Raw genomic sequence first — 25707 nt, 5'->3', positions numbered from 1 at the left:
GATGGCGCCGCCCCCGGAAGTTGTCGCCGTGCCCTGGCTTCCCCACCACAATGATGGCGGCGCTCAGGGAAGGCACGCGACTCGGGGATGAGGAGACCCCGAGAGGGCCGGCAGCGAAGCGGGGGAGACAGAAGCGGCTCATAGTGTTACTGGAGGGGGCGAGCCTGGAGACCGTGCGGGTAGGCACACACTACAAGCCCCAGCATGCCCTGCAATGGTCCAGTTGTGGGACCATAAGCCCTGCTATGCTCCAGTTGTGGGACCACAAGCCCCAGCAAGTGCTGCTGTGGTCCAGTTGTGGGACCACAAGCCCCAGAAAGTTCTGCTATGGTCCAGTTGTGGGACCACAAGCCCCAGCAAGTGCTGCTATGGTCCAGTTGTGGGACCACAAGCCCCAGCAAGTGCTGCTGTGGTCCAGTTGTGGGACCACAAGCCCCAGCAAGTGCTGCTGTGGTCCAGTTGTGGGACCACAAGCCCCAGCAAGTTCTGCTGTGGTCCAGTTGTGGGTCCACAAGCCCCAGCAAGTGCTGCTGTGGTCCAGTTGTGGGACCACAAGCCCCAGCAAGTGCTGCTATGGTCCAGTTGTGGGACCACAAGCCCCAGCAAGTGCTGCTGTGGTCCAGTTGTGGGACCACAAGCCCCAGCAAGTGCTGCTGTGGTCCAGTTGTGGGACCACAAGCCCCAGCAAGTGCTGCTGTGGTCCAGTTGTGGGACCACAAGCCCCAGCAAGTGCTGCTGTGGTCCAGTTGTGGGTCCACAAGCCCCAGCAAGTGCTGCTGTGGTCCAGTTGTGGGACCACAAGCCCCAGCAAGTTCTGCTGTGGTCCAGTTGTGGGACCACAAGCCCCAGCAAGTGCTGCTGTGGTCCAGTTGTGGGACCACAAGCCCCAGCAAGTGCTGCTATGGTCCAGTTGTGGGACCACAAGCCCCAGCAAGTGCTGCTATGGTCCAGTTGTGGGACCACAAGCCCCAGCAAGTGCTGCTATGGTCCAGTTGTGGGACCACAAGCCCCAGCAAGTGCTGCTATGGTCCAGTTGTGGGACCACAAGCCCCAGCAAGTGCTGCTATGGTCCAGTTGTGGGACCACAAGCCCCAGCAAGTGCTGCTGTGGTCTAGTTGTGGGACCAGAAGCCCCAGCAAGTTCTGCTATGGTCCAGTTGTGGGACCACAAGCCCCAGCAAGGTCTCTATGCTCAAGTTGTGGGACTACAAGTACCAATATCCCCCATAGTTTCTGGTATTATAAGATGATGTTTATTCTGTCAGCGGTGCTGGGAGTATTTGCAGTGACACCGTATAGAGTATTACGGTGCTATGTGGGTGAATATTTCTCCCCTCACACTTAAGCTCAGGCTAATTAATTTTAGATAATTGTTGGATTGCAAGGAATCGAGCTCAGGATAATTCAGTTATTAAATCAGTGCTGAGATCTGAAGTTGTCAGATATCTCCTGGATAAAATTTGTTAGGTTGTTGTCTGTCTATAAAGTCTGTTTGTTCTGAATTTAAGTACAAGTATTTCACTGTAAATGTCAACATGAAATGAATGAGTCTTTCTTAACTCTTGTTATTTCAGGTGGGGAAAACATACGAGCTTCTAAATTGTGACCAACATAAATCCATATTGGTGAAGAATGGGAAAGACCCAGGGACGGTCCGGCCGGACATTACGCACCAGGTATAACTGTGGCAGACATTCGGGACCTGTCGTCAGAGCAGATAAGAGCACGTTTGAGGTGGTTCTGTGACCACTTTCTTAACAGATTTCTTTTTTTTTTTTTAAAGCTGAAAGTATATTGTAAAAAAAACCCAAAAAAAACATAGCTTATTTCAGTATCTAATTCCTTGCTGATGTAGGCACAGTACTTGTCTGGTTACTGCATCTACAGTGTTTTCAGAGTTGTGCCTTCTTAATACACTGCTAAGTGGCTGCTCAGGACCAGACTAAAGGCTGTTACCTATTGGCTACCTGGGGAGAAAAAAATTAGATTATTACTATTAATTTAATTTCATTGAAATACTCCATGGCAGCCTACAGAAGTGTGTTATCTCCCTAGTCAGCTAAGTAGAGACAGGAAAGAAACGCCTTCGGAAGGTATATATTGTATTTCCTTCTCTCCACCGATGTCTTTGAGAAACTTCCCAAGCTATTCCTAAAAAATAAAATAGACAACAAGGGTGGGATATTGGACTGCCATGGAGTGTTTCAAGGACATTAACAATTAACGGTAAGATAATTTCATTTATCTTACAAAGTGGAGGTGTTGTCAGATTCATCTACATTCTAGACAATGATAGCTGGTATCTGATTGGTTGCTATGGGTAACACTTTGTCTTCCACATTTCCTTTTTAGAAGGTCTGATAAATCTACCATTAAATCTAAACATGTTATGTTGCTGTTCACATATGTGTTTACTGAAATAAGGTCTTAAAGACTACCTGTCTATCACATAAATACATTACTGTCTTTTCCGTTTCTCTAGTGTTTGCTAATGCTGCTAGACAGCCCTCTGAACCGGGCTGGGCTGTTACAAGTCTATATCCACACACAGAGGAACGTCCTGATTGAGGTGAATCCTCAGACGCGTATCCCCCGAACCTTCCCTCGATTCTGTGGCCTGATGGGTAAGTAGCATGCCGGGATAATATACCAACAAAATATTTTTACACCTAGGTTACGGAGGGAATTGGAAATTATGGGTGTTGTTTTGGTGATTGTTTTTATGGTAACAATTATCAAAAGTGTTTTTTTCTTATTGCACCATATTCTCCAACTATCCTACGACATTTTGGAACAAGCGTAGAAATTTTGACATCATATATGTGCAAGAACATATTTTCTACATAAATGCAGAATTATTGCAGCCCTAAAACAGAAGCGTGTTCTGTCCCTGTTCCAGAGGATGATTGTTGCAGACATTTAAGAACTACATTTTAGTTGTGTCCTATTCTTTCAGTTGAGAAGTTTTATAAATGTTTCCGTCGATAACGTTTTCATCTGTTTATTTCAGTACAACTGCTGCACAAACTGAGTGTTCGAGCCGCTGACGGACCCCAGAAACTTCTAAAGGTAAGAGCACCCCAACACCCTCTGAGTTCCCCTCCTAGGTGCCAGGTTCTGACAGACAGCAGATAACAGTGTGGCTTCCGCTGATTGGCTGCCAAAGTTCCGAGTTCCAGTAAATTGAACTCTGACTTCAAATCTTTTTCATTGTGATGAGTTTTTGTTGTACATGTATGGATCTAAACACATACAGTAAAATGATAAATGTATGAGGTCCTTATATTTCACAGTGGTAAATATGAACATGACTGCAATGGGCAGTAAAAGTGAATAGGACTAAAATAAGTACATTCTCCAGAATGGTGAAGTGAAGGAAGTAAAAATGTCAAAAGTATAGTTTGTTTCTTTAAATGATATACACACACATAGTACCAACCAGCCCTAGGCCGGTCAGACCGGGTCTGAATTCCCTGGCGAGGGGGGCTATGCTGAAGTTGTTCCCACACCCCTGGGTGGTTGGTGTGAGGTAAGAAGTAATTTCAATGGTGCACTACTGATTCCAGCATGCCCTGGCCACCTTAAAGTGTATAGGTATGCTGGGACCTGTAGTACGCCTGCACATAATGTATTAAAACACACAATTACAAACCTATTTTTCACTGTATTATGGAACAAGTATTTTGTGAAATAGAACATTTTAGGGTTTGGTTATCCTTTTAGATGATTTGTGGGAGTTTTGTTTACGGTGAAAAAAATTCTGGGTATGGAGCCAACAAGCCCTTTGTCACCAGACTACTAAGGTGTCACTTAAATCAGAGGTGTGGAGCCTGTGCGTTGGGTCCCCAACAGGGCGCCTAGACTCAGAGCCCCCAATACATCACTATGATATGCAGTTTATTAGGGCATATTGGGGCTCATGGTATATTGAACTTGAGGGCTCAGCTACAGAGAGGGTTGAGCACATCTGACTTCGATGTCAGTCTTCATTAGACGTTTCCTGCGGTTTTTTTTTCAAGGTTATTAAGAACCCGCTGACAGATCACCTCCCTGTGGGCTGTGTGAAGTTGTCGACCTCGTTTCAAGGAGAGAGCGTGGCGTGTGTGCGAGATCTGGTGCCTCCCGAGGAGCCGACGCTGATTGTGGTGGGAGCATTCGCTCATGGCGCGGTGAGTGATGGGGCGCTCTGCGCGTGAAGGCGCATTAATCAGACAAAACCCGTTTCTTGTAATATTTCTGTGGTAATCTGAACGCGGGTTTTTCTTTCAGCTTAACGTGGATTTTACAGAGCGCAGCGTGTCCATCAGCCAGTACCCTCTGTCCGCAGCCCTCACCTGCGCCAAGGTCTGCACGGCCTTCGAGGAGGTCTGGGGGGTGTTGTAGAGACCCAGTGACGTCCACACGATGTTACCACCTTCTCCACATCTCCCGGTTTCCCTAGAACATTGTTATACGTTTATTTGTAATTAATGTACATTTCCATGTTTGAAATAAAACAAACGAAACGATATGAGTGCATTGAGTGAATCTGACAGGACCCATTCCTTATTCTTTGAAAACAGCTTGTGTGCCAGTAACTCAGGCTTAGCCTTGTTTTTTAAGGCGATGTCCAGTTGTGTTCTGTTCCTCCATAGTCCCTCTTATCTTTCAGTCCTCTTCTGACCCCATTAGACAATTGAACCAACACCCGCATCATTAGAACTGATCACAACACTGATTCTGTAGACATTATTTCTGTATAGGGATCCACACACTTGTGCAAGGCAAGTCTGCCAGGCTGTCAGTCACTCCCTGCTGTGTTAGAGAAGCACCTCCTTCCTAATGGGGCAACCTGCTGCGGAGGGGTGAGAGAGAGCATGATGGACATATTTAGTGCTATATAAACACAAGTTATTTCAAGTACGATATATAGACAAAAGTATTTGGTCACACCTGTTAATTATTGAATTGAGGTGTTTCAATCAGAGCCGTTGCCAGAGGTGTATAAAATCAGGCACCTAGCCATTTGCAAACATTTGATACAAAATAGGCTGTTCTGAAGAGCTCAGTGATTACAAGCATGATACTGTGATAGATGCCACCTTTGCAATAAGATGGTTCGTGAAATTTCATTCCTGCTGGATATTCCACGGTCAACTGGAAGCATTTAGGAACAATAGCAACTCGGCCACAAAGTAAAATCGAAGAGTTCTGAACTTCCACCGACATTAATGTAAAAACAAAATCTGTGGCAGGAGCTTAATGGAATGGGCTTCATGGCCGAGCAGCTGCATGCAGGCCTCACATCACCAATGCTGAGCGTCGGATGGAGTGGTGTAAAGCACACTGACACTGGACTGTGGAGCAGTGAAAACGTGTTCTGTGGATTGATGAATTACGCTTCTCTAATGTGCAGTTCTGGGTTTGGCGATGCCAGGAGAACGTTCCCTGCCTGACTGCATTATGCCAACTGTGAAGTTTGGTGGAGGAGGGATAATGGTATGGGGCTGTATTTCAGGTTTTGGGCTAGGCCCCTTATCTCCAGTGAAGGGCAATCTTAATGCTTCAGCATATCAAGTCATTTTGGACAATTCTATGCTTTCAACTTTGTGGCAACAGTTTGGGGAAGGTCCTTTTCTATTCCAACATGACTGTGCCCCAAGCAAGGACTACAAAGACATGGTTTGATGAGTTTGGTGTGGAAGAACTTGACTGGCCCGCACAGAGCCCTGACCTCAACCCCATCATACACCTTTGGGATTAACTGGAACGTAGATTGAGAGCCAGGCCTTCTCGTCTAACATCAGTGCCTGACCTCATAAATGCTCTACAGAATAAATGGGCACAAATTCCCACAGAAACACTCCAACATCTTTTGGAAAGCTATAACCGGAGCACTTTCCTTTGCAGCCCTCACCATTATAGAGGCAATGTAAAGGTTATAAAGTCTTTTGGGGTCACAGCATCTTTTATTATATTAAACCTTCATCTTGTTCTTTCTATTCCTCTGTGTATTCCTCCAAAAAAAACCATACTAGTAGGCTAATTGACTGCTATCAAATTGACCCTAGTGTCTCGCTCTCTCTCGCTCTCTCTGTGTGTGTTTATTAGGGAATTTAGACTAAGCTCCAATGGGGCAGTGACTGATGTGAATGAGTTCTCTGTACAGCGCTGCGGAATCAGTGGCGCTGTATAAATAAATGGTGATGATGATGTGTGTCCTGTTTTGAAGTGGGCGGGGATGTGACAACCTGTTACCAATTAGACCATCAGAATGCTCACAGCAGCTCAGAGTATTTCAGATGAGTGCGCTGGTCATGTGGGAGACCGTGACCTATCCATTGTGATTGTGTGAACAGGGACTACATGTTACAGGGCCAGTGTTATGATGTAAGTAGGGGAAGGCACAGACAGTTATACAGTAGAAGACGCAGGGTCCCCAGCAGCTCAGAGTATATTAGGAGATGAGTGATGTGTTAGTGAGGACAGGGCTGCATGTGACAGGGGCAGTGACATGATGTGATGAGGAGAATGGAGGCAGCAGGAAGCCACAGACAGAGTTATATAGTGGAAGGAGCAGGGTCCCCATCAGCACAGAGTATATCAGGAGATGAGTGATGTGTTAGTGAGGACAGGGCTGCATGTGACAGGGGCCCAATGTGAGGGGGGAAGGGCACAGTCACTGAGTTAGATTGTGGAAGGGGCAGGGCCCTAGTAGCACAAAGTAGTGATGTGCGGCTCCTCTCATATCAATGGGGGAAGATTGTTTCATAGTGAGTGCTCTACACAGTGCATACATTTGACTTGTTAGTGGTAAAGTCATACCACCTCCACCTCTGCACAAAACGCATGAAAACTACCATAAGCTTTATTCACCTTTTTTGTGATTTTTCCCGTGCACTCTTCATGTTCTTTGCCTCTAGCAATACAATTTATGGTGCTGACAGTCTGCATTAACGCATGAGGGGGCTGTGTACAAACATTTTAAACACTCCTATTTGTATTTTAAATGCGCTTTTTATGGGTTTATCAACATGTGCAAAAAATAAGAGCACATATTTGAGCAAGCCCTAACAAATATACTCAAACAATACTCATTTTTATATAGTAGTGTCATTTTACACAGCGTTGAAGAGAGAATACATACTCATTCACATCAGTCCCTGCCCCCATTGGAGCTTACAGTCTAATTTCTGTTTCAAACAAACTTGGTTCCATATTTGTCAGCAGCCAATAAAACTGCCTGTATGGAGAACATGCAAACGCCACACGGATCGGGCCCTGGTTGAAATCGAATCCATGGTTGTGAGGCAGCAGCGCTAACCACTGAGCTGCCTACTTGATAGATGTCCTTACTCATCATAGCTCTTGGTATAATGCCTTGCTATGTGACAGAAAAAGGTTGATTTGTACCTGTTTTATTTTCTAGTGTATTTTAGAAAATGAAACAAACATCTGGTTCTTCTGGGCAGCAGTCATTTTTAATTCACACCTGTTTACATGAATGTCTTTGTGATGTTGCTTGTAAAGCAGTATTTTGTCCAAAGTAATGTGCACTCATTTTTATTTATTTTAACTTTTTTTAGTTTCAGCACTATGTATACACTACTATATATATATATCCACTTCTTGAGATTGGGTCGTGTTCTCAAAAGTCAAACTCTTTTGCCGGTTTTCTTATAAGGTGAACTGAGTACACAACAATGTCAAATAATAAAACAAACTTATTTTAGATAGAAAGGACACATAATGGCATAAAAGACAAAAAAAACGACGTAAATGTGATTGACTGCTACACTCTTTAACCTTTGACCCTATGTACCTTACAATTACATAAGATATAATTTTGTTCCAGAATTAAGATAATGAAGGTATTGCTGATGTATATATTTGATTTAGGTTTGGTAAGTGTTTTTGTGCAGATTATTTTACTAGGGGGGGGAGAGACATTATTAAGCCTTCTGTCCCCTTCACTTGAGGATATGGATCTTTGAGTACTTGGATGCAATAGACCCTGTGGCCTCCATCATTCGTTCTTAACACATTGTTCACACTTTTTTTAACGTTTTAATTCTTCAAAACTGTAGCATAATTGATAAGAGAAAAAAAAAAAAAAAAGCATTTGGTTAAATAGCAATGGATGGGACACTGACAGAGAGTCCTAAACTGATTTATTATTGATTGTCAGATTAATTCTGACATTTCATATGTTCTTCGTTTCTTCATATCAGTCGCATCTGGCAACAGACCACACCAACAAATTACACCAACATTATTAGAAATTTGTAGAAGTAATTGAACAATAATTTTTCTAAACATAAATGTCACTTAGTCAATTACAGCTCAAGTTTTAAGGATTAAAGTAAGATATTTTTTTTTTCTTCTAAATACGGCTGATAAATGTCCCTTGTTGAAGTTTATTTACATTTTCTTGCTGCACAAATGTCTATTCTGTGTGCAGCCCTAAAACGTGTAATCATTTTTTCCCCAAAATATAAACACCCGGGATAAAACCAGTCAGAGCCAGCAGTTTCTCTATATATTTTTTTTATATATAGTTTTATATATATTTATACCAGAAATCAGTGTTATATCATTCATTGTCGTGACCCCCTTTTTCCGAGAACCCCCTGACAAGGGGCAGAGACGTGAAACAAGGTGGGAGAGAGGGGAGAACATTGTAAAGAGGATCGGGGGGGATCTGCTAGGAGAAGACATCGGTATACAGTGAGGGGTATAAGCATTAGTCCATCGTGTCTGTGGGTTATCAGCCTTTACTAGGATGTCTCTCTTTGTAGGAGAGGAACATTTAGCCTCCATGACCTCCGGTAATGACATGGACAGAACAGAAGGGAATCAGCAGCAGCCGCTCAGGGACCTAATGTAGAAACATCACGTGAGACGGTTACAAATTACGGCATGAAGGAGAGAAGGCGGCAAATGTTCCCCTGAGAAACGATGGCGTAAAGGGGGGAGAGGCATCCGGAATGAGAGAGAGGGTGCACGTGATACACAACCCAATTAGATTGTCAAGATGGGTGACAATCTAGAGAGATAACAAGGCTGCAACACGCACTCCAAAGAGAGAGAGAGAGAGAGAGAAACAGGATGGGACATGCCCCAGGCTGAGTGTCTATTTTGTTGCACTCATCGCTTAAGAGTGTCGGAGAGTAGCACAAGCGTGCGTCTGCCAGTGGCACACAGCACGCGGTAGTGTCAGGATGTGGCTTACACACCAGACGATGGTGGAGATGACACATAAGCGAAAAGTACACAAGATGCACGGCTGAAAGAGACGGCTCTCAACGTGACTCCTCCTCCTCCGGCTCCCCCTGCTCGGAGACAGCAGATTTCTGTGCCGAGGCCAAACCGCGAGACTGCAAGGACTGAAAGGGGAAAGGGAGAGAAGAGTGGACATGTCAAGGAAACATAATGTTTTATATATGGGTTTTTATATATAGCTGTGGTGATTTAACAGGGGCATGGATCTCATGTCACAGTTTTCTCAAGACAGTCTCTGTTTTTTTGTCACTACAAATCTGTACACAAAATTCAAAATCCTAAGGCACATAGGTTAACGTGAACAGGATCCTGCGTTTGACACTTAATGAGCGTCTGTACTGGACTAAACAATGCTTTGTCTCTATATGTACATATGAGTGTGGTAATATATGTTTTATAATGTTAATGATTTGCATTAGTCTTCTCACCTCCATTGGGTTAACAGTTATGGTCATTGCCGAGTCCTCCCAGAATGGATCCCGTTGATTGGCTGCCTCTAGCTCCGCCCCCTCGGAACCACCCCGTTGCCGTACATTGTGTATCCTCGACAGCCCCAGAGTAACAATTAGCGCCAAGAAGCCAATACACACAACGATGATGACCATGGCTACTCCGGGGAACACTGCAAGGAGACGACAAAAAGTGTGTGACAGCGAGCGACACAGCGATGGCGGCTCCATGCGCGCGTTTTCACCTGTACAAACCTGAGCTGCGATTGGCGCCGACCAGCGCGTGACCAGATAACTCTGCGGGGGCCTGGTGTACATTGTGGACGAACTGCTGAGCCGAGAGGAGGTGAATGGGAGAGACGGCATGAACACCATGTAACATATCAACCTAAGGAAAAGACAAAGGGAACATATCAACCTGTGAGAGATTTCATGTTAATATCAGTAGATCAAACATATCACCCCTAAAATTACCTTTCAGGGGTTTCTAAAAAACGAAATAAAACAATACAGACTTTAATATGTCCTTGCTTTTTATACAGGGCCCATTACCTTCTAATTACCTGTAGGTGGCGCTCTCTGCTTGACACCTGCCACTCACACACAGTGGAGATGGAACCAATGTTCATTAGAATGTACCATGGAAATTCACTAAAAGCTACTAATATTGAAGCACCACGATACACTGGAACTGGCAACATTACAGAAGAAGTTTGATGTATTTAGTGAATTTCTAAGTTATATAAATATTGGTTTAGCTAAAAAAAAAAATTCTGCTTCCATTGTACATAGGTTTACTTTAAACAGAATCTTCCCCAAACTTCTAAGGTACGGAGCCACATCAAGACTGGAGCCTTATCAATTACATTGCAAAGCTGGATCATGTAATTTTGCACCAAATGTTTTAAATCCAGTAAATCTAACTCCACTCAAAACAATTAAGAACTTTCCTCATTCGATTTATAGGAAATACGATAGTGCATTGTTACGGACTTTCAGAAAGTAATACAACAGCTTTACAAAACAATACAGAAATATTGCAGTAAATGTTGGATAATTTCACAGTCTCTGTGAGAAAATACATTAATACTAAAAATATCTCCATGAAATGTAGCAGCAGTGTGAGACAAGATATATGGTATCTGATATCGGCACATATAGCGCTTGTGTGTTAATTGTGTGTATAGTATTACATGTGCATTGTGTAAATGGAGATAACAGTGATTGACCTGGTTTTGCCAGCGCCTTTATTCCTGGCCAAACAATTGTACTTGGTCTTTATACTAGGATTTGAAACCAGATGAGGAACAATTCAGAGCAAACCATGAATATGAGATGGAAATCTCGTGGTATATTTACTGAACTGCGTGTTTGAAAAAGTGGAGATGTTGCCTATAGCAACCAATCAGATTCTAGCTGTCATTTTGTAGAATGTACTAAATAAATGGTAACTAGAATCTGATTGGTTGCTATAGGCAACATCTCCACTTTTTAAAACCCGCAGTTTACCCCCCTCCCACTCCTGCCCTCCCTCCTGTCCCCCTCTTACCTCCCTCCTTTTCTTTCTCCTCTACCCTCCTCTCCGTCTCAGCCTCCGTTCTCCCCATTCCCTCCTCCTACCATTGTGTCTCTGTCCGTCCTACCCTCCCCTTAGATTGTACGCTCCTTCAAGCAGGGCCTCCTCTCCTTCTGTTCTCCACCACCTTAACTCTGCTCTCCAGCTCCTTGTCTCTTCTGTGAGGTCCTCCTGCCCTTCTACCCCCTTCTCTACCCCGCTGGGGGCTCTCACCTCTCATCTAGCTGTACATCGAGCTTCTGAGTTACTGTGCTTTTTGTTAACTGTACCGTGCTGTCTCACCCTGTATCGTGTTTCTGTCTGTCTCTGTACGGCGCTACGGATACCTAGTGGCGCCCTATAAATAAAAATTTATAATAATATTAATACCCCCTGATGTTCCTTTTCTCTCCAGTGTCAGTCTGGATTTAGGTTCTCCATAGAAACCGTGTTTTTAAAGGTTCTGGATCACTACTTGATCCAAGATCCACAAGTAGATATCATCAGTGCAGTAGATTGTGGTGTACTACATTCCCCATATTGATATCTTTACTTATATTGGTTATAATGTATTTTTGTTGTATTTTAAATTCTTCTTTAGAGGGTAAATCCACTTTTGCAGATCTTTTTGATTATGTCTGCAAGACCCAAAGTGTGAAATATAACCCCTATCTGTGACCGTTCATTAGGTAGACTCTACAGAGTGCATCCACCATTCACCTCTCTGGGAGTGTTTACATCTCCACCATCTGGACACATGCCGTACTCTGCATACACCAGGCCCCCACCACCGTCACATACACAGTGTCATCGGGATTGACCCGAGCAGCATAAATAATTATATCCACTGTTCACTTCAAATCCAAAGATGTTGGGTATGTGAAGCAGCAGTGGGGATGTGTACATCTCTGTCTCTCCCCCAGCATATACATACATACCTTCTGCTAAAGAGACTTAATCCGACAAATCATTAGACCTCAGATAATGTTTATATTTGCATAGTAAACCTTCCGCTCTCTCCTGCTGACCTTCATCTCCTGCTCCAGGCAGCGGACAGAGAGCGTAACCCATGATCAATGTAATTGAATAATGTTACATGAGCAGCCTTGTGCCTGGTGACAGCTTGTTCAGCTCTGGCTCTTATTGTAAACGCTAATATGTTGTGCTCTATTGCATAGGTTTGGCAATAGTTTTATGTCCCGTATGTTCAGTTTGATTTGTTCTGGTTTCTAGGCTGTAGAAGCTGGTTAAAGTCAATTACTATACCTGCATGTTGGCCTCTGTCTAGTGCTGCTGCTACATGTTTAGTACTGGTTTTCCATATCCATCTTGTAGCGATCTTGACTTTCCACATGCTGGTTTAAGTCTAGTACTGGTTCTTTATATCTATCTTGTACTGGTCTCAGGGTTCCATGTGCTTAGAAATGTCTAGAACTAGTTTCCAAGTCTATCTGTTTCTTATCTCAGGGTTCCACATGCTGGTACATTTCTAGTACTAAATGCCCATGCTTTCTTGTTCTGCCTTCTGGGGCCTACTTGCTACAAATGTCTAGTACTACTTCTCCGTGTTGACCTTGTTCTGCTCTGTGGTTCGCTCATGCTAGTACATATATAGTATGAGTTCTTCATGGCCACCCTGTTCTGGTCTCTGGTTCGCTCATGCTAGTACATATATAGTATGAGTTCTTCATGGCCACCCTGTTCTGGTCTCTGGTTCGCTCATGCTGGTACATATATAGAATGAGTTCTTCATGGCCACCCTGTTCTGGTCTCTGGTTCGCTCATGCTAGTACATATATAGTATGAGTTCTTCATGGCCACCCTGTTCTGGTCTCTGGTTCGCTCATGCTGGTACATATATAGTATGAGTTCTTCATGGCCACCCTGTTCTGGTCTCTGGTTCGCTCATGCTGGTACATATATAGTATGAGTTCTTCATGACCACCCTGTTCTGGTCTCTGGTTCGCTCATGCTGGTACATATATAGTATGAGTTCTTCATGGCCACCCTGTTCTGGTCTCTGGTTCGCTCATGCTGGTACATATATAGTATGAGTTCTTCATGACCACCCTGTTCTGGTCTCTGGTTCGCTCATGCTGGTACATATATAGTATGAGTTCTTCATGGCCACCCTGTTCTGGTCTCTGGTTCGCTCATGCTGGTACATATATAGTATGAGTTCTTCATGGCCACCCTGTTCTGGTCTCTGGTTCGCTCATGCTGGTACATATATAGTATGAGTTCTTCATGGCCACCCTGTTCTGGTCTCTGGTTCGCTCATGCTGGTACATATATAGTATGAGTTCTTCATGGCCACCCTGTTCTGGTCTCTGGTTCGCTCATGCTGGTACATATATAGTATGAGTTCTTCATGGCCACCCTGTTCTGCTCTGTGGTTCGCTCATGCTGGTACATATATAGTATGAGTTCTTCATGACCACCCTGTTCTGGTCTCTGGTTCGCTCATGCTAGTACATATATAGTATGAGTTCTTCATGGCCACCCTGTTCTGGTCTCTGGTTCGCTCATGCTGGTACATATATAGTATGAGTTCTTCATGGCCACCCTGTTCTGCTCTGTGGTTCGCTCATGCTGGTACATATATAGTATGAGTTCTTCATGACCACCCTGTTCTGGTCTCTGGTTCGTTCATGCTAGTACATATATAGTATGAGTTCTTCATGACCACCTTGTACTGATCTCAGGGCTCCACATGCTGGTATTTGTGAGGTTCTTCATACTTTGAATAACCCAAACATCTCATGTATATATTGTGTCATTTGAGTGATTTAAGGTCAATGCCTTACAAAACCAAGAATAAGGCCAGTGAGGCCATTACATTCTACCTGCTTTGCAATTGACTGACCTTTAACTAATCATGGCTAACAGTATTATCTATAGACTTTGCCTAATTGTTCATCCATGGATCATTTTGTGAACATTGTATTTTGTGGAAAACTAGCAATTGTGAACTATTTTTTGATAGGACAAAATTTGTCCCCAGCCTTCATTCACTATTTTTTGGTGATGTATTTCGTTTAGGTCTCCACTGGGAGCCACCCACCGGACAGGCTCAGTCCACAAGCTAAATTAGTTTGATCACCTTGGGCTCCAAACAACCCTAGCAGCCAAGATGCAGTAGCCAATTTAGCCAGTGGCTTCTGGGTTAGGTTAATTTGCATGTTATGCAGATAGGCTCAAGCCAGAGGTCGGAGTTGGACTGCAGCAGATTGTAGGACACATGTTTGGGTGTGAAGGGTAAAGTTGGATGTTTCTGTGTGTATCGGGATGTGTCTGGAGGTGTGATGTGTGTTGTGATTGACTGACAGGTGGGTGTCTGTGATGGGTGGGTGATTTGATATGTCCATGATATTTCGTGACCCGGGCACTACCACTATATTATTATATATTATATTATGTTAATAAATACACAGCAAAGTCATTCTGTAATGTGTCTGCTCAAAAATTAACAGTACGATTTAATTTTGTTTTATTATAAATGACTTACGACATCCACTCATATGGCTAAAGCATTAAATATTTCTACAGAGTTCTCAAACTTGCCAAACTGTCACCCTTGAGAACTCCGATGGTCCTTAAAAATGTGGCAAAATTTTAATCTGTCATTAAGTAAAAATATCTTATAGAAACCGGTCATCCACCGAATGCAGCTAAACTGATGATTTTGGAAACCGTGTAAGTTTGTGAACCCCTTATCATCCCCAAAAAATCCATAAAACAGTCCAAGAAAAATGAGCCTTTGCAGGGTGTAGGATATGACAGCTCAATACAGAACAGAAAGACCATTTTGACCTTTTAACCCCGCTGCTCTTATTCAGCTATTAATGGAGCCATAGTTATCTCAAATTGCTATACTCAGGCTGTGCCAGATAGCTATCACTGGGAGCTAAATTTTAGTCCCTAGGCTAAAAGTAAGTTGAACTGTTTTGGGATAACCATGGCTCCATCGGAATATGAATATGTTTTTGTACATACCTCAGTATAAAGCTGGTTGCTTATATACCTCCCGTTCATCTCACTGCAGTACACGTGAAATTTCCGTGCATATAATGTCTCTCTGGCCCCTGTGCGATAGCTTACACTGCGCAGGATGTCCTCATACACAGCCACATTCTGCACACCTGAGTAAAACAGACACACAGTTCAGAGCAAGCGGAAGGTTCCCATATGAGTGGTGAAATTATATGCAACATGGTGCACGGGACCCATATGATGGTTTTAGAAAGACTCATTACCAGTAATTCGAAGGCTCCGGGAGCTGTTCTCAGTCTCGAGCCCACGCTGCAAAGCAGAAGAGACATCCAGAGACAGGCTCTCGTACTCCAAATTCAAGTCCTCTCCCACTACACCAATCTCACACCTCTCCAGAGAGCACTCTATTCCATCAGGAGACTGCACATCTAAAAGGACACAGATAGAGACTCAGGGACAGGAAGGAAAATTGAAGTGTAATTAATATATTACCCTAGCCAAGAGACAGAAAATATTGAAATTATTCTAGTTACCGACCTGCCCTCGGAGCTCTTTCCAGCTTGTTGGGAGTCAAAGAATGGGAAACTGTGCAGGTAATCCTTAGGTCTGGGAATATAGGGACGCCTACGGGTCCCTGGAAGTCAGATATGGGGTGTGCAGATCGAGGTGACCCGGCCAGTTGGACCTGTGGAGCGTCTGGTTGAAGTACCACAAGGTAGCCATCTAGATCTGGTACCGTGAGACATCCCTCATCACTGAGACACCTGGAGAATGAGAGACAGTCATCAGTATCGTTGGTGTTCTTTGGTAAAGAGACCGTATTCTCCTGCACGTAAAGGTGAACATCAGAAAGTGTGGACACATTTGTGAGAACTGTTCCACAAGTACTCTGTGGAGAGCCAGCATTGTCCACAATAACCATTGAGACAGTATAGGTTAGAATATGAAACAATTGTCTGGCTGCTATGGGTAACGCCACCTTTTCTACACAGTTACCTGTGGAATAATATTTATAAATATCCCCTATTATCTCTCATATTGCACGAGGGAGAACCAGTTGGTGCTACATGATTATCTTGTATCCTTGTCCACTCCGCTAGTTTATTCTCTAGAGATAAGTAGAAAATGACACCAACGTCCATTGTAGTCTACAACACACTACTAAAGTCATGTGATTATTAAAACTATATCACAGCAGCGCTCAATCTCTGGAATATTCAAAATTTCAATTTGACAAACTGCTGCTGCTACTGATGTCTTAACCTCTCTTGCTGATTGGCCGGTGCACACCATCCAATGCCGAGAGACAGCAGCCAACAATAACATTTAGGCCACCAAATGTATATCTAAAGAAACAGATTTGTTTATAGCCAACCATTATTAATGAGAACTGCAGTGTATCGAACAGTACACTCACCTCACTGTCGTCTGGAGTCTAAGGGGTCGCACTCCCGGTGTTGGGAACTGTAAAGAGTTGAGGTATTCTACGTGCCGTAGAGCTCGGCTAAAGGAAAGAGCGTCGTCTCCCTCCAGGCTGAGCTGTGACTGAGCAGGGTTGACGTGAACCTGAGCCATAAAGTGAAGAAGACCATATATTTAATATACACAGGCTTGTCCTATACCACAAGTTGGTGCGTAGTATAGTTTTGAAAAAGCTTAGTGTAGATATGTTCATCTTTGTTTCTAGAGCGTACACGTTCAAGAGCTGTATAAGTTTGCGAAATATCCTTAGCACTTATTGCATCTTTTTAAATTGCTCAATGTTAATCAAATCACTATTGGCAACATGTTTTTGCCTTTTCTTTGCAACTTTTTTTTGCACTCAAACTGATTACCCATAAGATCAAAAGTCTATTTTAAGCACCATATGATGACATTAAATCACAATTTACAATTCACCAACACAGAGGAAAAGACTCTCTGCACATAGATTGGTCTTTACACAGTATAATTACATTTGCCTATTAGTGACTTTCCCTAACACTACACAGTTCTTGCATACCAAACTATACAATTCTGATATTATACAGTGGCGTATAAAGTAACTTCATATAGTATTACCACTGACACTATAAGAGTTGTGTTACCTTCATTCCTTTCCCCAGGCTGTCGAAGTCTGTGTACTGGAGCCCCTCCTTACAGGAATACAGACACTCGATCACTTCCCGGGAATCTACTGGGCCCAACCTCAGGTACAGGCCAGACACGTAACCACGTAAAAAGTGTCCGGTGGTAGTGACTGGGTATAGGAGAGAGACAGGGTGAGTAAAGAGGGCAGATATGATATGGAGGTGTATGGAATTGGGAAGCTGGCACGGGGAAACATAGGAACACTATAGTCAGGTAATGACTTGGGCTTTGCAGCACAACATGTCAAACCAATGCAGAGGATCGGAAGATACGATAGAAAAATATCAGCAACTTCCTATAGCATGGTATGATTTCTACAAGCTGGTTTGCAAAAAAAGGGCAGCAACACCACCACCAACAGTATTAAAGTAATCATATCACTGTGTTGTCTTATTTCTTGGGAAATGATCTTGCAAAAACATCCCAGACAGACAGGGGGCCTTCTCATACTGTACCTGGTGTTCTTGAAGTCTCATTGTCATTCACTTTAACTGAAATCTTCTCATCTGTTACAAGATTGAACACATTTTAGTTAATTGTAATATATGGCTCCTTCTTCTCAGCATCACCCTGCCCAGCCACATCTTCAGGACTGACCTCCAATCCTTGGTCTCCCTCCCCCCACCCCCAAGTTTCTACAGTCAGTGACTCTCATCTAACCTCACCTGTCCAGCAGCCTCCAATCATTAGCCTGGCCTGGCGCTGGGGAGGTGTGAGGGCTCCGTTATCATGGATGAGTGCAGGGTCATATGTGACCCCGTCCACGTAGAGAGAGACAGTGGGGAACTCAAGGCTCAGAGCATAATGATGCCACTCCACATCACAAACCTGGGACGGAGACAGAAACAGTGGTCATAGAGGTAAATTTAAGAAAAAGAGTACAGAGTAAAGAGACAGTACAGGTAGGCAAAAAGAATAGCCAAGAATTTAAGGAGGGGAGTGCAGGAAAGCAGGGAGAGGGGACGGGGATGTAAGTGGGAAAGTGCAGGGGGGCAGGAAGGGAGGAAGAGGTTGCAAAGAGGAGAAAACAGGAGATCAGAAAGAAGTAACAAGGATGTAAGGAAAAGAGTAGATGAGACAATTCAGAGAAAGGATGAGGATATAAGGAAGAGAGTACAAGAGAGCAGAGTTAAGGGGCGAGGGTGTAAAGAGAAGAGCACAGCATTGAGAAGGGATGACAGTATAAGGAGGAGAGCACAGAAGACCAGAGAGGGGATGTGGCTGTAAGGAAAAGACCACAGGAAAGTAGAGAGATGTAATGGAGATATAAGGAGGACAGTACCAGAGAACTGAGATAAGGGAGGAGAAGAGTATAGTAGATAAGGGCCAAGGATATAAAGGGGAAAATGAAGAGATAGGACTTTTTAGGATTTAAAAAGGAGAGTACAGGAGAGCAGACAGAAAGGGCAAGGAGGAGAACAGAGTGAACAGGTGGGGAGAGAACAGGAGACAAGAGAGAAGGTGTAAGAAGAATACAAGAGAGGAGGGATGAGGAGAGTACAGGAGACAAGAGAAGAGATGAGGAGAGCAGAGGGAAGAGTACAGGAGACAAGAGAGAAGGTGTAAGAGGAATACCAGAGAGGAGGGATGAGGAGAGTACAGAAGACAAGAGAAGAGATGAGGAAAGCAGAGGGAAGAGTACAGGAGACAAGAGAGAAGGTGTAAGAAGAATACCAGAGAGGAGGGATGAGGAGAGTACAGAAGAGAAGAGATGAGGAGAGTAGAGGAGACAAGAGAGAACAGAAGAGGGGAGCAGAGAGAAGAGAAGAGCACAGGAGAAGAGGTGAAGAAAGTACATGAGACCAAAGAGAAGGTGTAAGAAGAATGCAAGAGAGAAGAGAAGAGGAAAGTACAGGAGACCAGAGAGAATTTAATAGAAGAGTACGTGAGATGGGGTCACCACATATAAAGGTTTGGAAACCACTGGATCAGGATATAAGGAAAGCACATAGGGGCAGAGAGAGAAGGACCAGATATAAGAAAGAGCCCAGTAGAGAAGAGATAGGAGGAATAAGGATTAAAGGATCATATAGTAGAGCAGAGAGACTGTACAGTAATAAGAACAGATTAAAGGAAAGATGAAAACATGTGTGAAAAGAGAGAGAAATGTGTGTGGAGGGTTCATGCTGTGTAAGGTGACATAGTAAACATGCCAATCTGCTCTCATCCCTCTCCACCCCAGACATACAAATAGTCGTATTTTTGTACGGACCCCATGTTATTCTCTGTTCTGATGACTAGAAATTAATCTAATAAGAGCATGAAAATGCAGTGTAGGCCTGACACTGAGGTCTGGACCAGAGTCCACAAGTCTCATTGTACCCTAGGCAGCTGCCTCTAGTCCTGGCCATGGAGGGAAAATAAGAATTAGGGAGTACAGGCGATCAGAGAGAGAGGTAAGAGGGATAAAGGACAGGGGGGAAGGAGAATAGACAAGAGACAGAGGAACAGATTAGTAGAGAAGAGGAAGGGCGAGATAAGAAAAAAAAAGTTCACATGTGGGTGAGTGATTTATTATATAGATATATATATATATATGTATACAAGTTAACCCGTGCATGATACTCATGCAGTCTAGTCAAATCAAGCTACTTAAGGTGTTAAAAAGGGTCTTGTCATGCATTTGGGCCATAGCCCAGGCCTCCTCAGGGGAAGAGCGTTACTTCCCGATGCAAGCACCCTTTTTTAATGTGGTTTTGTCCACATGTCACCACCTCATCATTCTTCTCCATCACCTCATCCTTCATTTTCATCGCCACATCTATCCAGATGTCTATCCAGACACAGGGATCTCTCTCAGCGGTCCTGAGTATCACACTCCTCTCGCTCTGTCACCCCCGGCAACCACCAACCACTCCCCACTGTCACCCCCGGCAACCACCAACCACTCCCCACTGTCACCCCCGGCAACCACCAACCACTCCCCACTGTCACCCCCGGCAACCACCAACCACTCCCCACTGTCACCCCCGGCAACCACCAACCACTCCCCACTGTCACCCCCGCAACCACCAACCACTCCCAACTGTCACCCCCGGCAACCACTCCCAACTGTCACCCCTGGCAACCACCAACCACTCCCCACTGTCACCCCCCGCAACCATCAACCACTCCCAACTGTCACCCCCGGCAACCACCAACCACTCCCAACTGTCACTTCTCCTTCAAGAAATATATATATATTTTTTTTAAATCTTTATAAACACTTTTAACAATTAACAAATTAAATTAACAAATTAAAAACATCTTAGTATACCAAATTTCAGAGTTGTTTTTTCCACACACACTAAGAATTTAGAAGGTCAGTGTATAACTCCGCCCAGCAGGTGGCGCTGCAGCTTGGTTTTATTTTTTCCACACACACACACACACACAGACAGACTAACACACGCCACTAGACATTTATATTATAGATATATATATATATATATTAGTGTAACCAGGGATGCTGGTATATATCTTCACATGGAAATTAAATGTATTGAACAAGAGCCCCCAATTTCCAGCCAGAGTGTCACTATTGTTTTGCAGATACATTCATACACATATCTTTTGGGATCTGCAGAATATTATTTTGTTCCCGCTATATATATTTCATTGCTACACGCTAGCTTAGGCCTTGGGTATTATTTAAATGACTTCCTGGTGTGGGCTATCTTGCGAGCTGGAAATCCTATGACACAAATCATATATGATCATTCATGTGTTCAAAGCTAGCAGGAATAAAATTTGATGCTAATGCAGAAAACCTGCCAGGAACGCAGCGAGCAAGTACTATTTACACTGTCATTTATCCCGCGATTCACACTTCTCTACTGGGCCCAGTTAGACGGAACAGTCCATATCTGAGGGGACAGTCCAGCCGTCCCTCGCTGGCCTCTTTCACACCACATAACATTTTTCCCTTCCAATCACCCGTCCCGGAGACCCCTCTATGTAACTGCAGATGGCAATTAAATACCTGTTCCAGCTTCCAGAGGAATTTGACAGGGCGAGCGCTGTCTAGAAGAGACCAGTAGAGGAATGAGATCCGACAGCCGTGTACCGCCAACGTATAGTGTGAGAAGCTGCCGTCTTACCCACGCAGAAAGGAAGCAGAAAAGGCGTAGAAAGAGGGGATAGCAAGATTAGAGAGCAGGTAAAATACAGAATAGAAAAATATTTTCTTTTCTTTAAGGCACTAAAAACTTTTCTATCTAGGATAGGCAATTTCCATGCCTATCCTGTGCTTTTCATGCCATGGTATATGTACTAATATATACAATCTCCCGGTCACAGAACAATTTTTACAGGCCTATTTTAAATCTGAGGACTAATTTACATAAAGATCACCCCCTTAAAATCACTCTCCCCCTCCCGACCTCACCATTCTGTACTGTGTTACACAGCAACACCTCCTCTTCCTTTCCCGCCTTCCCTCCGCTCCCACCGGCGTGTTTCAGCCAGAAAGAAAGAGTCAGGTGATCGGCAGCTCCGCCCCCTGCAGGTAACCGCCCAGGAGGAACCTCCACGGACTGAGAACCATTGAACCAAAAGACCGGGCTGCTGTCTTGTGTATCCTGTATTGGGAGGCTATGAGTCCAGTTATACATAGGGCTGGAGGCGGGCAGCAGGTCAACGTCCCCTGGAACAGCTCCTAAGAGAGGCATAGAAAAATAGTTTTGACATATTAATATTCTGTGTCAGAACAAAAGAATCATGTGACTGAAACTTAATGCTGCATTATACATCACAACCAAGCGCCACACCCTACTTCTCCTCTATGTCAACGGACGGTGCTCTGTGTAGAGGTGCACCCCTAAATATTGGCAAACAAGGCAACCACCTAGGTTCTTCTAATGGTAGCGCAGCACGAATGATGTTTTGTGACATCAATATGTTTCAATAATTCGCCTTTTTCAGCTGCCAACTCTCCAAAAAATGCGTAGTGGGGCCAATTAATAGACCGGCAGTGGAATGTCTGGGTTACACTGAACGGAGTGTTTTACTTTCATGGTTCATAGCTCAAAATCTCAGTTTTGTGGTTTAGCCGCTCTTATATAATTGCATGATGGTTTTTATCATTGTGTTGCAAACCATGTTTCAGCTCCATATGTAAAATATATCATTTAAATAAATGAACTCTAGGGGGTATATTTACTAACCTGCAGGTTTGAAAAAGTAGAGATATTGCCTATAGCAACCAATCAGATTCTAGCTATCGGTTATTTAGTACATTCTACAAAATGACAGCTAGAATCTGTTTGGTTGCTATAGGCAACATCTCCACTTTTTCAAACCCGCAGTTTAGTAAATATACCCCTAGACGTAAAACACACAGACCCTGTAGATAACAAATTAAGGTGCCTGTGTTGGTTATGACAGAGCTAGAAATAGGTTGATGATAGAAAATGTTACCTGATTTACAACACAATAGAAATGATCAGAACCCCACGAGGATTGTATCAGAAGATGATTTACGTACCGCACAGCTTGCGCAAGGACTTCTCGGAATAGTTGTCTCGGTCACAGCCCTTGGCAATGTGACTGGTCTGAATCTCCACAGTGGCCTGGATGTTCCAGATTCCTTCCTCGCAGGTCTCTAGGTGGATGCTGGGGAATAAGGCCAGGCTTCCTGTGCCAGGCATGTACTCGATACGTTTGTTCCATCCTGTCGGGGCAGAGACCGGCCTGAGCTTTGTTTGATGTGTGAATTAGTAACATAGAAATAATGAAGGCTGAACTTGGATAGGTCCACTCTGTGGAACTTGGTGAAACACGACACAATTAATGATGAACTTGGTTATATTATCGGGCACTGTAGTGATTTTAGGGCCACATACCATGACTATATCCAAGAATATTGGCTTACTCCAACTACCCCTTGGAAATTACACACGGATATATCTTACAATGCATCTCACACTTAAAGAAAAAAAGAAACCAAAGATACAATGACCAATTCATGAGCATGCAGCCATAATGTTACTAGGAATAGTGATGTCAGCAGGAGGTGCCTTGGTGATGTCACCGGTTCCTGGTGAATTAATAGGCTACAATCTCATGAACGATAGTCCATAAAGACCACCGTGTGTTGGTCAAGGGATAACTTTACCACGGACGGTCTGTACCTCTTCATGAACCTCTGTTCCTGCCTTTATTTGTCCACACGAAAACTAACGAATACACATTTCTGCCCATCTCGTGTGCTTGCTCGCACTTCGTCAACAATCGCCCGCAGTAAAGTCTTACCTCTCCAGCTGGGCTTGCACGTGGGCTTCACCTGGATTTCCACCTCCGCGTCCTCCACAGCGCGTTTCTTCCCACAGTCATATGCGGTGACTGTAAATCTGATCAACCGGTCACCGCTGGCCTGCAGAGGCTGCGTGTTCTTAATGTAGCCTGGCAAGAGATGGAGAATATAACTAGGACCGATGCCATCTTTACCATACAGGGCTACTAGGCAGATGTCCAGGGCAGCACTGATCAGGGGCTTAGGAAGCTTAGGAATGGTTTAATGTGTTCATTTTAATTACTTTTTTTTCCTGCTACTTGGTCTTTGCCAATTATCTAATTTTTCCCAGCAAAAATAACATAGGGAGGGCTGTTAGACAAGCAAATTGCCTTACATTCCCTGGAAGAACACAAATTCTTAACATGGTTCTGGTGAATAGAGAAGGAGTACCAGTTAAAGGGAAGGAAGCAAGGCCTTAAATAAGTAGCAACCAACTTAATAGACTGGTTGTTTATTAAGTTATTTCTATTGGTTGTACTGGTTGTCTATTACTGTCTTTGTTTAAGTCAACAGCTGTATTTGTTGCTGACCTATGTTCCATGAATTACCTTCAACAAGCAACACTTCATATGTGCACTTACAAGCCCCCTCTTATTCTGTCTGTGCCCCACACTTTCCTCTCTGGACCATCTCTGACATCTTCTAATATATAAATCTAAACCCAGCAGTTCAATAGCTGCCTACTCATGTATTTCATGCCGCTGGTCATTTTGAGGATACATTTGGGGTGAACACAAAAAATAAGAACAAAAATTAAATTTGACTGTAGTTTAAACGAATAGAGAATGCTGCCATGTTTATATTCGCATGCGTATTTTTAAAAATAATTTTTTCACTTAAAAGACAATATGACTAAAAAAGTTACCAGGCACAACTAGGGCTCACAAGTGACTTACCATCGTTGTCAATCGTAAAGGGCACGTTGGGGGTGAGGATCTGGTAGAAGCAGACCTGACTGTACTGAGGGGAACAATCCTGGTCCCACGCCTGCACTCGAAGGACTCGCTCATACATACGACCCTCAGTAACCGAAGCTCTAAAGACCCGTTCTCCAAAGACGGGGGCAAACTCATTGACGTCATTTACGCGAACATGAACTGTTGCTCTATTACAGAAATAAAAAAAAAAAAAGATAACATGACAAAGAGACAAAATATGTAAAAATAGGGTGAAAATAGGGAAAGACTTGTAAGATCAAATAGAGACATAAAGACCTACTGAGAATAGGCAGTGAACGATATACCCGAGACACGATGGAGGCGAAATATACTTATTTATATAATGCTATTGCTAAAGACTTTGGGAGGGCAAGAGAAAGTGGTAGGTAATGAAGTAACGCTCTACGGTAAGAAATAGAAAGCCAATCCTTAAATATCAAGACTTGAAATGAATGGATGAAGTGAAGATTAGAATACTATCCAAGGATCTTGTACTTGGAGAGTGATATTTCCGTTTTGACTTGATACATGGAATAAGCGATTTCTAAACACTGTCCTGGAATTGGGCCTATGGAGAGGGTTAAATCTTTAATAAAGAACAGGACATGCCAAATTATTTCCCAGAATTCAGCAGAGAGCACTATTTTCCTATTTGACATTTTTAAAGCGGGGAATCTTGAGTAAGTTGCCGTGTGATAATCTAAGTGGTCTTTTTGGTACAGAGTTTGGTCTGATCGGTCTTGTTGGTTACTAGGTTATTCGATCTGAAATGTGACCCATACACAGACACTCGCTCACTTGTGGGATTTCTTGCTGTTGCTCCCGTCTGGACCCTCTCCGCAGTCATGTGCCTGGATGGTGAATGTGTGCTCCCTCTGTGCCTCACAGTCCACGGGACCCTTAGCTCGGATCAGACCTTCCCCTGTCGTTCGATCTAGAACCACGGCTTCAAAGGGAGTTCCAGCTCCGTGAATCCGGAACCCGCAGATTTCACCTGTGACAAAGTTAACATATTGAACAAAGAATGCAAGCTTACAAGACTAAATACCCATTATCTCATCTGTATTGTCCAGTTATTACAATTTGCTATCCCATTACATTGTTTTTT

The 25707-nt window shown here is 43.6% G+C and overlaps 3 protein-coding genes across 6 annotated transcripts in view; 2 read left to right on the top strand and 1 right to left on the bottom strand.

The window, feature by feature from the left end:
• ATN1 (atrophin 1) overlaps positions 1–25707 on the top strand; it is a 320704-nt gene that overhangs the window by 130535 nt on the left and 164462 nt on the right. The gene's annotated exons all lie outside the window — the stretch shown is intronic.
• EMG1 (EMG1 N1-specific pseudouridine methyltransferase) lies at positions 3–4507 on the top strand. Its single transcript, XM_075215804.1, has 6 exons — positions 3–179; positions 1574–1675; positions 2482–2623; positions 3010–3068; positions 4019–4168; positions 4269–4507. Exons 1-6 carry the CDS (start codon positions 51–53, stop codon positions 4380–4382), a joined length of 696 nt encoding a protein of 231 aa, XP_075071905.1. The 5' UTR covers positions 3–50; the 3' UTR covers positions 4383–4507.
• CLSTN3 (calsyntenin 3) overlaps positions 8133–25707 on the bottom strand; it is an 84433-nt gene continuing 66858 nt past the window's right edge. For 3 of the 4 annotated variants that reach the window (XM_075215796.1, XM_075215795.1, XM_075215797.1), the window contains exons 5-20: positions 25398–25593; positions 24558–24766; positions 23619–23768; positions 22852–23037; positions 21754–22023; positions 21349–21461; positions 18053–18215; positions 17843–17893; positions 17345–17496; positions 16675–16823; positions 15795–16021; positions 15521–15685; positions 15261–15406; positions 9965–10097; positions 9689–9882; positions 8133–9364 (exon numbers count right to left, since the gene is read on the bottom strand). In XM_075215796.1, coding sequence (XP_075071897.1) covers positions 9281–9364; positions 9689–9882; positions 9965–10097; positions 15261–15406; positions 15521–15685; positions 15795–16021; positions 16675–16823; positions 17345–17496; positions 17843–17893; positions 18053–18215; positions 21349–21461; positions 21754–22023; positions 22852–23037; positions 23619–23768; positions 24558–24766; positions 25398–25593 — 2588 coding nt within the window. In that variant the 3' untranslated portion in view covers positions 8133–9280. The remainder of the gene's footprint in view (positions 9365–9688; positions 9883–9964; positions 10098–15260; positions 15407–15520; positions 15686–15794; positions 16022–16674; positions 16824–17344; positions 17497–17842; positions 17894–18052; positions 18216–21348; positions 21462–21753; positions 22024–22851; positions 23038–23618; positions 23769–24557; positions 24767–25397; positions 25594–25707) is intronic. The other variant, XM_075215798.1, reaches the window with a different exon arrangement.

This window comes from Mixophyes fleayi, chromosome 6 (genome assembly GCF_038048845.1).
Source record: "Mixophyes fleayi isolate aMixFle1 chromosome 6, aMixFle1.hap1, whole genome shotgun sequence".
NCBI lineage: Eukaryota > Metazoa > Chordata > Amphibia > Anura > Limnodynastidae > Mixophyes > Mixophyes fleayi.
This window is presented reverse-complemented; position numbering and strand designations above follow the sequence as displayed.

Bases quoted from the DNA above. Each gene is read 5' to 3' on its own strand.
- EMG1 (XM_075215804.1), top strand. From the start codon at position 51: ATGATGGCGGCGCTCAGGGAAGGCACGCGACTCGGGGATGAGGAGACC. The intron at 180-1,573 runs GTAGGCACACAC...TTGTTATTTCAG, and splicing joins CGAGCCTGGAGACCGTGCGG to GTGGGGAAAACATACGAGCT. The intron at 2,624-3,009 runs GTAAGTAGCATG...TGTTTATTTCAG, and splicing joins TCGATTCTGTGGCCTGATGG to TACAACTGCTGCACAAACTG.